The 15,764-nt window shown below is 39.2% G+C and overlaps 1 protein-coding gene across 2 annotated transcripts in view; it reads right to left on the bottom strand.

Annotated features, from left to right (window-relative positions):
- Positions 1 to 664: 664 nt before the first annotated feature.
- The window catches only part of BTBD3 (BTB domain containing 3), a 39,299-nt gene continuing 24,199 nt past the window's right edge, over positions 665 to 15,764 (bottom strand). For both annotated transcript variants that reach the window (XM_026668505.2, XM_026668504.2), the window contains one exon: positions 665 to 8,323. In XM_026668505.2, coding sequence (XP_026524290.1) covers positions 7,291 to 8,323 — 1,033 coding nt within the window. In that variant the 3' untranslated portion in view covers positions 665 to 7,290. The remainder of the gene's footprint in view (positions 8,324 to 15,764) is intronic.

Here is a 15,764-nt window from a genome sequence, read left to right as displayed (position 1 = left end):
AGAAGGCTGTAATGCACCGTGAAGTCTAAGTGCTATTGCTGTTATCATCCTCTGCTCCTACATATAAGTCTTTCTATCCTTGGACTGTTCATGAAACAGTCTTATATAGAAAATTTGTAATGTATGTATGTATGTATGTATATATATATATATATATATATATATATATATATATATATATATATATATGTATGTATGTATGTATGTATGTATGTATGTATGTATGGCATTCAGCTTTGTTCGGGTATTTTCCCACGTCATTGTAGTTGTGCTTTTAAAGTTGTAGCAACGTTTCGGCAGAATCTCATCTGCCATCATCAGGCTTCTGTATAGTGTTCATCTGTGAGTCAGACTTTGTGAGATGTGAGTCAGATGAACACTATACAGAAACCTGATGATGGCAGATGAGATTCTGCCGAAACGCTTGCTTGCTGTGGTCTTCTTTCATGAGCAATATCTAAAGCACATCAAGATTTACTGGTTTCCAAAGTCCAAGAAAGATTCTTATACAAGTGTTGGGATCACCCTCAAAATGTTGGGATCAACCCTCAAAAAGAAGGAATTCAAAACCAAACCAAATGAAAAACTGGAGGGTGGGGGAAGTTTTTCCTATTCAAAATTCTGTTTATTCATTTAAGACGGTTCAGAAGCATGCTGAAAACAGTTTAAGAACCAATTTCATTTTTATTTTTCTCTCAAATGTGATTATACACATTCATGTGTCTACTAAAATTCTACACTGTTACATTAAAGATACAGTACGGTAACATTCGATTTGAGGTACTTAGAATTTATAAACGTCCTTCATAAATAATGCCATTAGTTGCTATAGACAAGCACTATTCCAAACACAACTAGATCCAATTGTGTCTGAAATAACAGAGTTTAAATTTTTCATTTTTAGAAAAAAAACAACAGTGCTATAAGTACTGTAGAAATTAGAATTATTAGTTTAAATTATATGCAGATCAGCTCAAAATATATAGTACACTAAGAAATCCAGTAATAACTTTCTTTCCCTGTTCAGTTCAGCTTTGCAAGATGATATTCAAAATAATTTCAATATTGTCTATACTTTTTCTCAATCTCTGGCTCTTTATAGATAAATATATTGGATAATTCCAGAAGACTAAAGCAATATACAGGTAGTCTGTGACTTACAATCATTTGTTTAATGATAATTTTAAGTTATGACAGCAATGAAAAAAGTGACTTATAACTGGTCCCGGTACTTATCACCGTTGTAGCATCCCTGCAGTCACATGACCAGAATTCAGGCACTTGGCAACCAGCATGTCTTTAAGTCTGTCCCAGCATCATGTGATCCCCATTTGTGGCCTTACCAGGGGCTTCCAACAAGCAATGGGGGAAAGCCAAATTCACTTAATGGTTTTGTGATTCACTTAATAATCGTGATTCGCTTAACAACCATAGCAAAAGAGATCATAAAACTGGCATGGCTCACCTAACAACCACATTGCTGAAGGACAAAAGTCCCAGCCCCAATTGTGATTGTAAGTTGAAGACTACCTGTATTATAAATACATTATCCTAACAATTTAGGACATGAACTTTCAATTAAAGGGCATAGCCCTAATTTGGGGACAATTCTGTAAATCTCCCGAGTTATTTCTGCAGTACTAGTTGGATGCTGCAAATCTTCTCATTCTATCCACAATCTACATAAGGTAACAATAATCTGAGTTAACTGAATCCAATTTAGCTTGGATATAACAGAGTAGAAGATCAAAGTTAATATGCCTGATCCACTGCTGCTAGCAAAACACCACATGATGGAAACATATGAAGGACCATCCAGTTCAATTTTTTTAAAAAAACCCTCTCTGCTTCAGAAACGTATCCTCCATTCAGAACAACACTAAATTGAGTGAAGTGTAGGAAACTAGATTTGTTTTATTCTATTTGGCAAGGAAAATTTAAGTACTCAAAGCTCTTTCCAAGTTGCTCCCTGGGGGGGAAACAACAGATCAAAGGTTAGATAAATACAGTCTTAAAACTCATATATCACCTTCATAATAACATTGTTATTTAAATGGTTAAATCATCTTTTAAATTTCACTGTATAGTTACAAAACAAAATTTGAAAGTTTCTTCATTTGTAACATGCAAAGAAAACGTAGGTTTCCCTCTGCTTTTCATGTGTTCAAGAGCCAATACAGAGAGAGAAAGGGGGGGAGGGGCAGGGGCAGGGGTGGGGATTCTACCAGTTCGCACCTATTGGCTAGAACCGGTTGTTAACATTCTAAGCAGTTCGGAGAACCAGTTGTTAGAAGAAATTAATGTCCTAATCCTGTAAGGAAGGCAGGAAGGAAACATTCTGGTGTTGCTTACAGAAACTGCCTCTCCGTTAACCCTTATTACATTCTTGGCAGGACTAGATTTCCTGTCTCAGGAACTTCTCTTCTTTTTTCCCCTTCCTTGGCTGGTACTTTGCTTGTGTGGAGTGACCATTCAGAGTTACAATGGCACTGAAAAAAGTGACTTATGATCATTTTTCACACTTATGACTGTTGCAGCATCCCCACAGTCATGAGAGGCCAGGCGAGGAGATGCGTGCTTCAATGTGAGTGATATTGAGTTGGCCACACCCAGCCAATAACATGACCACCAAGCCATGCCCACCACCTAAGCCACGCCTACAGAACCGGTTGTTAAAAGTTTGAATCCCACCCCTGGGGCAGGGGGAGGGAGAGGGGGGAGGGAGAGGGAGGGAGAGAGGGAGAGGGAGAGGGAGAGAGAGAGAGAAAGAGAGAGAGAGAGAAAGAGAGAGAGAGAGAGACTGACTCATTACAGGTAGCTTTTTCCTGATCAGTGTATTAGTACTCAGACTCTTCGTTCAGATTTGATACATACTTCAAGTAGTCATTTATCTTAACAGCCTCCCAAAGGAGATCTTCTTGGCCCTATTATGCCTTGCTATTAGACTGGTAGTGAAGTCAATTTTTATTCCAAGCTTTTACAAAATACCCCTTTAAAACTGTCATTAACTGCAGCTACTACCTTTTAGTTTTTTAATTCTGATTTTCTCAATATTTTCTAATATTTAATATATGCTCTTTTAGAATTTAGAAAGGCAGGTTATGCATGCTGTAAATAATGAGCTAACATTAGAAGTCGTTCCAGATTCAACTAAAAGGCGTTATAATTGCAAAAAACAAACCCCCCATGCAATACACACTACATAGTTGACTGCTTAAGTTGCAGCTCCGCACACTTACTAAGGAATTATTCCTAGGGAAGCCAGCAAAATTGATGCCTGAACAGACATATGTAGGATTGCACACAGGGGCATTGAACATCAGGAAAAAAATACAAATATTCGGTGATATAAATATGGTCACACACTACTGCAGAGATCTTATTCAATGATCTTGTGAAATTCATTAATGTTTTTAGTTTTCATAGAGAAAAACTATAAATACCTTTCCAGTATTCATCCTTGAAAATAAGTCATTTCAAAACAAAACACAGCATGAGAACTGGAAATCTAAATTCAATACATTTAAACCTCTAACCCATCTCATTTTGCCCCCATTTGGGCTACTACAACTTAACTAGCTTACTTGGAGGTCTGCCTACTGCTCTATTTCTCAGGAGTAATTACTTGATTTTAGTGCAAGTAGGACATCCATGTGGCTACCATTTTTGACATCCGGGTGATACATGCTGATTTCACTGGCATTGCGTTTGTGGAAAAAATAGTCTGAAATGCAGGGAAGAACTTAAAGATAATTTAGGATTGCACTATTATATGAGAACTATTTATAAAGGTAAATTAAATATTTACCCATATTTATTCTGGCAAACTGGCTACTTGCAACACATTATGGGGAAAAACAAAGAAGGAAAAATTCAATAACACAGGTCTGTGGTCCTCTAAAAAAAGAGAGCTGAGCAATCTGGTGTCAGAGACATTTCATTTCTCTGTTCAGGAATGATTGTGATTATACTAATTCCAGTTTCATTGTTCATTGTCCACAAATATTTACCATAAATACCACATATTTTCCAGAATAAAACTGAGACCTGTGCTTCAGTGGGGGTAAAGCTAAAAGTAGCAGTGTACATCTGCCATCTAGAGGCCGAAAGGCCACAGGGCAACTGATGTGACCTATGTCTGGAAAATGGATTCATTTCACCTTAAGGTAATGTCATCAGTCTTCCTTAAATCATGCCATTCACAGTGCTTTTATTTGGCATATCTGAAACATGTAAATTAATTGGATTAGAGAAAAAAAAATAACTTAAAGAGAGGAGCATTTTCTCCCAAACAAATTATCCAGATGCTTTTATCTAGTAGTTCCTACAAGAACCTCGGGCAATATATGTGGTCTACCCAACTATAGCCTCATGTTGATGTGATGATGAGAGTTAGATTGAGACTAGCTTTTTCCATAAGAAATCAGGAATATGGAGCAAATTTTAGGTCTGAAAACAGCTTTGACCACTCCTCACTCTAGTCTAAATTCAGTGCTTGAATCATACTTAAAGTTGTGAGAATGTAATCCTTTACATTTCTTTGAAAAGCAACTTCATACCTCTGAGAAATGTAAATATTTTTTTAATCATATTATTTCTGATGATAAAAATGTAGGAGACACAGGAGTAACATTTGCTCTTAAGGACAGCTTCTGTTTTATGCTTTTAATATGCTGCACTGCTGAGAAACTGTTACTGCTAAATTTTCTCGTGTTCAAGTATTATTTGGGGTACCACATACACTTAATGAAACTAGGAATCAGGATTTCAAGACCCAAAATATTTACCGAGGCATTCTGCAAATGTTTTAGGACTCCTAATGGTTATGCTGGCCTGAGAATTTTGGACATTGCGGTTTGAATTCAATAAGAAACCGCAAATTAGGAAAAACTGATATGGGTTGGAGACTGGAGGCATCCACAAGGATATTTGGTAGCATGGGACGGGGGGCAGAATGACAAAAGCAATGTTGAATCACCATAATGGAAGCCCCATATGTTGTTACCTATACAAAGAATTAGAACTTGCAATGTGATAGTGTTTTTATTATTTTACTGAAAATTTCAGATTCTCTGGATGCCTCAGATAGAAATATTAAAGCTACTATTCTAATAGCTAGGACAATAAAATGTTGTGCTATGGAGCTACATTGTAGTGAGAAAACTGGGACAAATCTATTTCAAACTAATACATGTTATTTTCTAGACTGAAATACATAGGAGTTGCTGTTTTGAGAGAGTGCCTTTTATTTCACAAACATGGTACTCACCTATATTTTTACCATCTCTCTTTTTTTAAAGCTATCTGCCAACTTGAATCTTTTGTTAGAAATGCAGATAGTCCAACCAATTTTAAAAAAATCTGGAAAAGGAAAGCTTGACTGACAATTGAAAAATCTCTAAAAGTTAGATAAGAAATATTTGTCACAAATATCCCAGATTCTGCAGGGTTCCCAGTTCTGGGTTGCAAAAATCTCACTTGGTATTTTTGTTTGCTGCCACATGGCATTTTGCAGCCCAAATTTGATAGCCTTACTGTGTGCTGCACAAAACAAAACAGTAATTTACACTTGTGCTAAAAAGAATACTTCTGTAGTTAAAGAGAGAACTACCAGCAGATTCACAAGCAACCTTAATGGTCACATTTACACTTAACGATAAACTAAAAAATAAATATAGTTTGTTGAAGTCATAGTGTCTGATAAGTTAAGCAAATATTATTTTGTATGAGCCTGGCAGATTACAAATCCCTTCAATAATTCTGCTGCAACCTGTGTTAAATTACAAATACTAAGAATCCCTTCATCACACTGGCTGGAGATAGTGAAAACTATAGGATGTGGAGGGAATCAGATGAGGGGGGGAAAAAATAACATCTAGAAATTTGAGTGATGTTTCAAAATGTATAATTGGGTCAATATTCATATTCTAACCAAACTGCATAATGTGCAGTCTACTTGCTCATTCAAAAACAGAGCTTTCAAATCTATTTGCTTCAACTGTTTAAATGTCCCCCTAGTTAATTTAATATGTGAAGCATTAAAATATTCAGCTTTGAGTTCCATGGGAAAAAATGTCACTGTAGGGTACACTGAACAAATACATTCCATGGCAATTTCTAACAATTAAATGCTCCAAACATCTGTATCTTTACTAATCGGGGAAAAAAAACACCATGTATCTTCAAAATGGTATTTGGGCAAATAAAACTTACAAAACTCATTATCTGCTGATTGCTACACATTTTCTGACACTGGAAAAAACACAGATGATGCATGAAAGGCAGCCAGAATAATAGCTATTAGACTTGATTAAATGAAATGTATTTAATCCCTTGAAAAGAAAAGTAACTCTCAGAGAGATTTTGTACTAGTGTAAATGCCATTATGTAATACTTCAGAGCAGGCTCTCCTTGTATGAAAGGCTATAGCTGTCATCAATTCCTTTCCTGCATGTACACTGAAGATAGTAGGAACTGCACTAATACCAGCTAGGGAAGGCTACCCAGAAGTAATCATGGGCAAGCAAAAATGCATGAATGTATTTTTAAATATCAACAGTTTCCTTGAAAAAGAGCTTTCTAAAAAAAAAAAAAAAGATTAAGGTTAATTAAAAAGCAACTGTCCCCAAAGACCTTGAGTTTTTGCTGTTATCTTCTACAACATAAACTAAATATGAAATGCCAGTGTTTGCAAAGCAATTCATGGCAGATCAAACTTTTATCTTTTTTTCGATCAGTTGCTATGGCCTTCAAATGCTTTGCCATTTGAAGACCTCCTATGTTTCTTCTAGAAAACCTCAACCCAGGCATGGTGATGATGTAGCTAAACCAGCCTCAGTTCTAAGTTTACGTTGCATCCAAATGCCAAAAGACTAAAGATACTTTTAATTCCTAGTTGTTCTACAGCATAGAGGAGCAAAAATAAATAAATCATAAATCAAAATGACAGGAAATAGCAGCACAGTCGAGACCAGACAAGTTACGTCCCTTGACACACACTGCACAGAAAAAAAATGACAACTTTCTTCACTAATAAGGCATTCCATCTGTGCTAAAGCCGAAAATCTTTAACACTTAATTTGCTAGTTTGATCTTGGGAGCACGTAGTAGAAGAAATACATGTAGACAATAAAAAGTACAGCAAGATTTAAAACTGTTCACTGCATTTAGGAGTGTCCTACTTGAATTGACCAGACATATCTGCAGACAACAAGCTAAGCATGAAATTGGCCTGAACCGGACATAATACATTATAGAATCACAGAGCGTTCTGCAAACCCACCTTTTCCTTCAAGCATAAAAAATAAGTTCTGGAATTTGCCCTCCCTGAACCCCAGTGCCATTGGTGCTGTCTGAAGAACACTGGAATTGCACAGTCACTTTGCCACATTGGACTTCTGTCATTCCTTCTTGCCCAAAATAGCTGAGTTCATTACCATCCAAAATCACACTAGCCGTATAAAAGGTATCTGGTTCGATTTGCACTGGATACTCAAACCACACGGGGAAAGTATTACTAGATCCATCTGAGAAATACTTGCTCAAGTTTTGTCCAAGGATAACGCCTTGTCGCTTGAGTTCAATCTTAGCACTGTATTCTGCTGATCCGCAGCTGGAGCCATAGAGTCCAAACCCAGCAATGAAAACCCTCTTGTCAACAGCAAACTGGATGCTGTCGCAACGGCCCCTGTAGCGCCACTGGTTGCTGCGGTAGGCACATGACTGGAAGCGGTGACAGCGCTGAGGGACCAGGCCTTTGCGGGCATTGCTCACAAACTGCAACTCTGGTTTCTTGGCAGCTGTGTACCAAAGGAAGATATCGTTTGTTTCACTGAGGGTCAGAAGACCAGACTGAGCAGCCCCATTGGCGAAGTCATCCAGGGCCATGGTGGGTATGCGAATGAGATAGAGCGCCTTCCCGAGCACTTTGCGCTTATTTTCAATGCTAGGAAGCAACTCTTGCCGTTGACACTCCATTTCGGCCCAATTGAGGGCAGCTTCAAAAACCACAATCTCTTTGGCGTTCAGGGTCTCCCTCTGGAGAATGCTTTCAAGGGTTTGGAAGTCAATGTCACAGAAGCCTTCCGATTTCAGGGCCAGCTCGGCCTGTGCATCGATCACCTCCCAGCAACGCTCAGTCAAGTCCGGTTCCTCAAATAAGCAGCTTTGGGAAAGCAGCACACAAGCGTTTTTTGCACTCAGGCTCGTCTCTAGGAAATTCACACAGGCCCGGGCGAGATGAGGAACAATGTACTTCTTGGCGGCATAAAGAGTTGCCAGAACCGTATCAGCAGCCAGGTCAATTTCATCACAATAAATGTATCTGTAATAAATAAATATACATATTTTAGCAGATGGGGGCAGATAACATTTTTCTACAATACTGAAAATAGAAAGAACATGTCTGGGAAACACTAATATATTCTCTCAATCACAGCTTGTACACAGCAATTTAGGTTGCTGACCAAATAACATCCTCCCTATTTAACAAATTCTTTATCCTCAAAACTTGTCTGTAAGTGTAGGATAGATAATTAACAATCTATGCTGCAAATCACCAATAGAAGGCAAACTTTAATGTTTCCTTTTTTCTTCAACAATACTGTAATACATTGTTGGCTTGCATATACTTGAGTGATGATTCTTTTATATGGCTAAACTAATTTAGGCAGCAGCCATGACTTAAGCCATGACATAATGAATTTAAATTAGTCTGATGCTGTTTCACAAATCCAAGTGTGAGCTCACAGGAGCTTCTCCTTAGCTACAATCTGATCCTGCTTTCTTTGCACCTCTCTCTCGCCTTGAGCCTAGGCACAAAGGAATGGAACAAATGCAGTTAGAAAATGAAACTAATCTCCTGTATAATTCTGACTGAGCTAACCTAGTTTACTTGACAAGCCTGTCTCCCTAGCTTTGAATGGTGGAAAATTTAAAGGTAACACCTAATTGGTCTATTTACTGCACATATAACTTGATCCACCATAGCAGCTATTTTTGGCAAAATAATTTGGCAGCGACCACAATGTTAAAACTTCATTGTGGCCAGTTATATCACGTACAGCAGATTTTGCAGAATTTATCTTATGCGCCTTACAAACGAGCATATAATTCTCAGGATAGTTAAGAACCTGTCAGATTTTTTTTAAAAAAAGCCACATATATTTGTAGTGTTGCATGCTTACAGGGATGCACTAGCTAATAGTAAAGCAGAGGGATTTACGGTGATTTATCTGGGACTTTTTAAAGTAACATGTAAGATTTATAAATTCTGACAGGAACAACATGTTTTAAGATGTCGTTCACAAATCTCCCCATGCACTGCTTCTTTTGTATGTCAGCTAATAAAGGTGGTTGTGAGTCAACCATTTGAAGACCATAGCAACTGACTGGAAAAAAGGATTCTCCCATTTAATATCACGAATCTTTTGCATCAATTTGGTGAATAATGCCATGGTTCTGTAACTTGCTCTGTGTACATCTCTATATAATAGTCCATGGTCATATAGTAATATGCTATTTGACCTCCCCAAAAATGACAATGTGAGTTTAAGATAATCCCCTACCTACCTAATAATAAACAACTGTTTAGATGGTTAAAAAAAGAACTTTTGTAGTGCTGAATTTCTCCCTTTGTTAACCTTAGTTGCCGATTTCAGTTGAAACCAATGCTGGAGAAGGATCTCCTCTGCCATAAGTCTGTGCATGTGATGCTCTTGTATACACATATAAGCATGTATGGAATTTTTTTTTTGTCTTTTAATGACCCCATAATCCCTTACTGGGGTGGAGTAGAGGCAACTGAATGGAGCAGAATGTTTACTGGCCGGATGCCCTTCTTATTGCTAATGCAGAGTTTGCAGCAGATAATTACCGTATTTATCGGCGTATAACACGCACAGGCGTATAACACGCATCTTCATTTTAAGAGGGAAATTTCAGGAAAAAAAATTAAATTTCTAAATAAAAACTTTGAAGCAAAATAAGGGTAGCTCAGAACTTTTTTTTTTATTAATATTATTACCACTTATAAGGTAAATCAGTGGTCCCCAACCTTTTTGTACCAGGGACCGGTTTCAAGCAGAAATTTTTTGCAAGGACCGGGGGGAAGAGAAGAGAAGGAGGCTTCGCTTCTCTCGCTGCTCCACCATCCAAGGAAGAAACTGCTTCAAAGAAGCGGGGGCTTTTCCTGTCGCCGCAGCTATTCCAAGCGCCCGTTTCACCCCCACTCCCACCCGCGCGCGCGCTTCAATCCACAGTGTCCCATTCTGCCTGCCTGCCTGCCTGCCTTAGTTTCTGGTTGTTTGGGAGCAGCTTCGGCTGAGAATAATAACTATTCGCCTTTTACTCAGCCGAAGCTGTTCCGATTCAACCATTAACGAAGGCAGGCAGGCAGGCAGAACGGAGCACTGCGAGCGGGCGGGCGGGCGGACGGGGTGGGGTGGGGAGAAACGGGCGCTCGGCGACAGGAAAAGCCCCCGCTTCTTTGAAGCAGTTTCTTCCTGTGCTGGTGGAGGAGCGAGAGAGCGACTGAGAGAGCTGACCCAGAGAGAAGGACAGGCTTCGGTTGCTTCCTCCCTCCCCTTCTTTCATTTGTGTCCTTGATCCCGATCCCAGCAGCATTCACCGAAGGCTTCTTAACATATATCGGCGTATAACACGCATACATCATTTGCCCCCTATTTTCAGGGGGAAAAAGTGCGTGTTATACGCCGATAAATACGGTACTCATTGTGCCCAGATTGAGAAATATCTGCCATTACCTAGGATCGAGCTCACAGCCTCCTGATCGTGAGGCAAGAGCTCCACCTCTGGGTACTGCACCACTCATAAGCATGTATGGAAATATACCTGCCAAAATCTACATAACCTAAATAGGATTTTAAAAAATTGTATTAAATGAACTACAGGTGGGCTTGGGATTGCCGTCCCTAAGGAGTAAAGCCCAACATCAAGTGGCTGCAATCGCTTAGTGACAATCTCAGTAGCCACAGTTGCTATCACCACCCCAAGTTGTGTGTGGGGTTCATTAAGCGGGAGGCAGTGGGGAGTGGGGAAGCCCTAGGAAGCCCAGTAGGGAGAGGAAGATGTGGTGGCATTATGCAAGTGCAGGAAAAAAATGGGGTAGAGGGTGCAGCACAGGTGTAAAGAAAGGCCATGGGATAGAAGGCATAGTGCAGCAGAGTGCAAGAGGTAGGATTTGCAGGTATGAGGTGGAGGGCATGTTATAGCATGAATGCAGGAAAACCAGGGGAACTTACCAGAATGACTTGTGACTTTTCCTGCCAGCTTCCTCACTGATTTTCCTTATGAGGAAGCCAGCAGGGATGCCTGCAAATGTTGTAATTGTGAGCCAAGCAGCCAAGTGCCCAGATTGCAATCATGTGACTGCAGGAGTGCAGAAAACCACACAGAACTCAGAGGAAAGTCATACATATATATTTTTTCCAGTACCACTGTAATTTTGAATGATCGTTGAACTAATGGATGTTATCCAAGGACTACTTGTAAAAACTACTAATTAAGCCCAATTGCCTGTTAAATAAGATGCACCATTTCCAAAATCTGCATGTATGAACAGTGTCTCACAAAAGGAGATACACAAATTCCTCCAAAGAGGAAAATTAAGGATGGAGATCGGATAAGAAGGAAAAAGTCTTTGTAGTGAAAAGGGATGGAGAAAGAAAGCAACAAAACTGGATGGAAAGAAGAAATGTGGGAAGAGGTATTCAAGCAAGGAAGGAGAAAACCCTTGTCTAGTTGTTCCAAAATATCTAAATTTACCAAGGAAACAATCTTTTCAAAGCAGCACCTTCAGGTGATGTCTGGATTACTTGTACAGGTGAAACTCGAAAAATTAGAATATCGTGCAAAAGTCCATTTATTTCAGTAATGCAACTTAAAAGATGAACCTAATATATGAGAGACTCATTACATGCAAAGCAAGATAGTTCAAGCGGTGATTTGTCATAATTGAGATGATTATGATTACAGCTCATGAAAATCCCAAATCCACAATCTCAGAAAATTAGAATATTACATGCAATCAATAAAATAAGGATTGTACATAGAACAATATCGGACCTCTGAAAAGTATAAGCATGCATATGTACTCAGTACTTGGTATGGGCCCCTTTTGCAGCAATTACTGCCTCAATGCGGCATGGCATGGAAGCTATCAGCCTGTGGCACTGCTGAGGTGTTATGGAAGACCAGGATGCTTCAATAGCGGCCTTCAGCTCTTCTGCATTGTTCGGTCTCATGTCTCTCATCTTTCTTTCTCTTGGCAATGCCCCATAGATTCTCCATGGGGTTCAGGTCAGGCGAGTTTGCTGGCCAATCAAGCACAGTAATCCCACGGTCATTGAACCAGGTTTTGGTGCTTTTTGGCAGGTGCCAAGTCCTGCTGGAAAATGAAGTCAGCATCCCCATAAAGCTCGTCTGCGGAAGGAAGCATGAAGTGCTCCAAAATCTCCTGGTAGATGGCTGCGTTGACCCTGGACTTAATGAAGGACCAACACCAGCAGATGTCATGGCTCCCCAAATCAACACAGACTGTGGAAACTTCACACTGGACTTCAAGCATCTTGCAGTGTGTGCCTCTCCATTCTTCCTCCAGACTCTGGGTCCTTGCTTTCCAAATGAGATGCAAAAGTTGCTCTCATCAGAAAAGAGGACTTTGGACCACTGAGGAACAGACCGGTCTGTTTTTCTTTAGCCCAGCTAAGACGCTTCTGACGTTGTTTGTTGTTCAGGAGCGGCTTGACAAGAGGAATACGACATTTGAAGCCCATGTCCAGGATCCATCTGTGTGTGGTGGCTCTTGATGCACTGACTCCAGCCTCAGTCCACTCCTTGTGAAAGTCCCCAATACTTTTGAATGGCCTTTTCCTGACAATCCTCTCCAGGCTGCGGTCATCCCTGCTGCTTGTGCACCTTTTTCTTCCACACTTTTCCCTTCCACATAACTTTCCAATAATGTGCTTTGATACAGCACTTTGGGAACATCCAATTTCATTTGCAATTACCTTTTGAGGCTTTCCCTCCTTATGGAGGGTGTCAATGATGGTTTTCTGCACAACTGTCAGGTCAGCAGTCTTTCCCATGATTGTGATTCCTACTGAACCTGACTGAGGGACCATTTAAAGGCTCAGGAACCCTTTGCAGGTGTTATGGCTTAATTAGCTGATGAGAGTGGGACACTTTAAGCCTAGAATATTGAACCTTTTCACAATATTCTAATTTTCTGAGATTGTAGATTTTGGGTTTTCATGAACTGTAAGCCATAATCATCTCAATTATGACAAATAACGGCTTGAACTATCTTGCTTTACATGTAATGAGTCTATCTCATATATTAGATTCACCTTTTAAGTTGCATTACTGAAATAAATGAACTTTTGCATGATATTCTAATTTTTCGAGTTTCACCTGTACCTCATTTTAATTATTTTGTTTTCAGTATATTTTTACATTCTTAATACACATCCCAATTCACAGATTTAATTATCTGAAAGAAAAAAATAGGACAAATCTGCTTGGATGGCACAAAGTCCATTAGAGAAACATTCCACTGCCTTTTTGCTTCTGAATTAAGTTGCTGCTGGACATCCCATGGAGGGGAAGAAGAGAAGAAAAAGTTTTTGTTTTTACTTGCAACCAAAATCTCTGAGTACAGCACACAGATACACAGACCCATCTTTGCAGCCTCCTCATGGTAAAAGAGCTGAACATGCAGCAAAGTTATGCCAGTCCAGACTAAAAGATCGGTCTTGTCAAAGGACAAATCAAGATTGGACTTGGTTTTGCTCATGACAAAGACTGATTTGACTTCTTCGGTGGATCGCAGTTAATAGAAATACAAACTTTCTTATAAATGCAGCCACCATGACAGAAACAACCTAATAAAAAACTGAAACTAATTCCCTGCTCAACCAATTAATAAACTAAAGCTCTGGCAGCTCCATAAATTTTCCACTATGGTGAATTACTGTGAAAGTTAACACTGGGAGAGGGTGGTGGTGGAGGGAATTGATAACAATGTTCACTACCAACAAAAGATACTTCAGCCACTCAGTCATATGGATTGTTCTGCCACAAGACAATGCAAAGACCTCTGGCTTAGGTGGCTTTAAAAAGAGAGTAAACAGGTATTCAATGTCTTTCTGCATTCTTAGTTGATTTAATGGAAGCTATTAATGCTTCTGAATTCCAGGAGGAGTGGGAAGACAACAATTTCCTGAGTGACTGTCAAAATTTGCAAGACACTCAATTAATTTCTTCTCCTCCCCCATTAGGTGTTTAATCTAGTAGAGTTCTTATAGCCCTTATCAAAATTTCAGAACGCTCAAGGAACAGTATTAAGCTATCTCTGTCCTAACCAGCTTTTCTTCCTTATGAATTCAAGGGCTTCAGAGACCTTGTTTTATCACTGTCTACATGCACATTTATGAGAAATGCTCCAATTTGCCCTCTCAAGGGAAGTAGCTAGACTTGAAGAGATAGAGTAGGAGGATGGTATTCCCTAATGAGCTGTGCTTCAAAATGCCTGCTGTAAAGTAAGTACACTTTTACTGGTGCTTGTCATTTTCTGACTTCCAAATCCAGCCATGAGGCTAAAAGGAACATGGCAATTTGTTTGGATTCTTCTTCTGCAACAGTTCTGATCTTAGCTTTGCACAATCTTATGCAATCCATCGTTGAAGTGAAACCTGGCCAGGTTGCACACATTTAAAATTGGCATTCTATACCAGTTCTGTGGATTAGAATGGGAAATATGATTTATAACAAGATTAATGGTTACAAGGAAAAGATGGGAGAATCTGGTGTTGAAATTTGCTTGAGCACTACTGATTTCTTAGTGGGAAAAAAATGAAGACAACCATGCAACCTTTTAAACATTACTTGATATCTGGAAGTGGGAAAGGCTTCAAAGTGCAGAAGAAACGCCAATTTCAAGTAAGCTCTTATTTTAAAAAGTTCCATTCGTTTGCCTTTTTATTTCTGCTATTGGGCACTGATTGTTTATTTCTAGGGCAGTCCTAAGCTCCATTGAATACTGATGCTGCTGTAACCTATACCACCAACCTAAGGCTTTTCCAGAACACAAAGTTAATGAAGTAAAAGCTTTCCAAGCAGAGAAATTAACCTGAGTAAAAAGTGGGGCTTTCAGCTGAACATTCCTAAACATGGGTTATTATCTGCTAAAAATGATTGGAATGTAGTGAAGATGCTTCTTTGCTAGCTTTTGATGATGGGAAGAGCTATGCTACTGGGAAGTCTCCCATTGCATCTGCAGAAAAAACCCACTGTAGCAAAGCGTAAGACCATGAAATGAGGCACTCCACAATCTGTTTCTCCAAGACAGACTTGATTCAGACCCCTCAGTTATATGCCTGCAGAGAGCTGAGAGTCCCTCTCCGTTACCCCCAATGACTGGGAAAATAGTAATAAAAAAATATATATCTGCAAAGCTGAAGCCTAGCAAAACTGCTCCTAGACAAAATCAGTCTCATAATGGCTAGGAACTTTGAAAGTTGTCACTCTCTAATATATTTGCAGGGGTCCTGGTTTGGAAAAGCTGTTGACATGCAATTCCAACTTGTGGAATTGTGTTTTATTAGATGAAAAAAAATGTATAATACACCTAAGAAACATAATCAAGAGCACTGCTAAAGATTCCAGAACAATCCTGAAATCTATTATAGAAGTACAGTACGCTTGGCACATGTCAATGGTATCTCACCAAATACATTTCCTAATGC

The sequence above is a fragment of the Notechis scutatus genome, chromosome 1 (assembly GCF_049901735.1).
Source record: "Notechis scutatus isolate UNSWTSFEM ecotype Mainland chromosome 1, rNotScu1.2, whole genome shotgun sequence".
NCBI classification, from domain to species: Eukaryota; Metazoa; Chordata; class Lepidosauria; order Squamata; family Elapidae; genus Notechis; species Notechis scutatus.
This window is presented reverse-complemented; position numbering and strand designations above follow the sequence as displayed.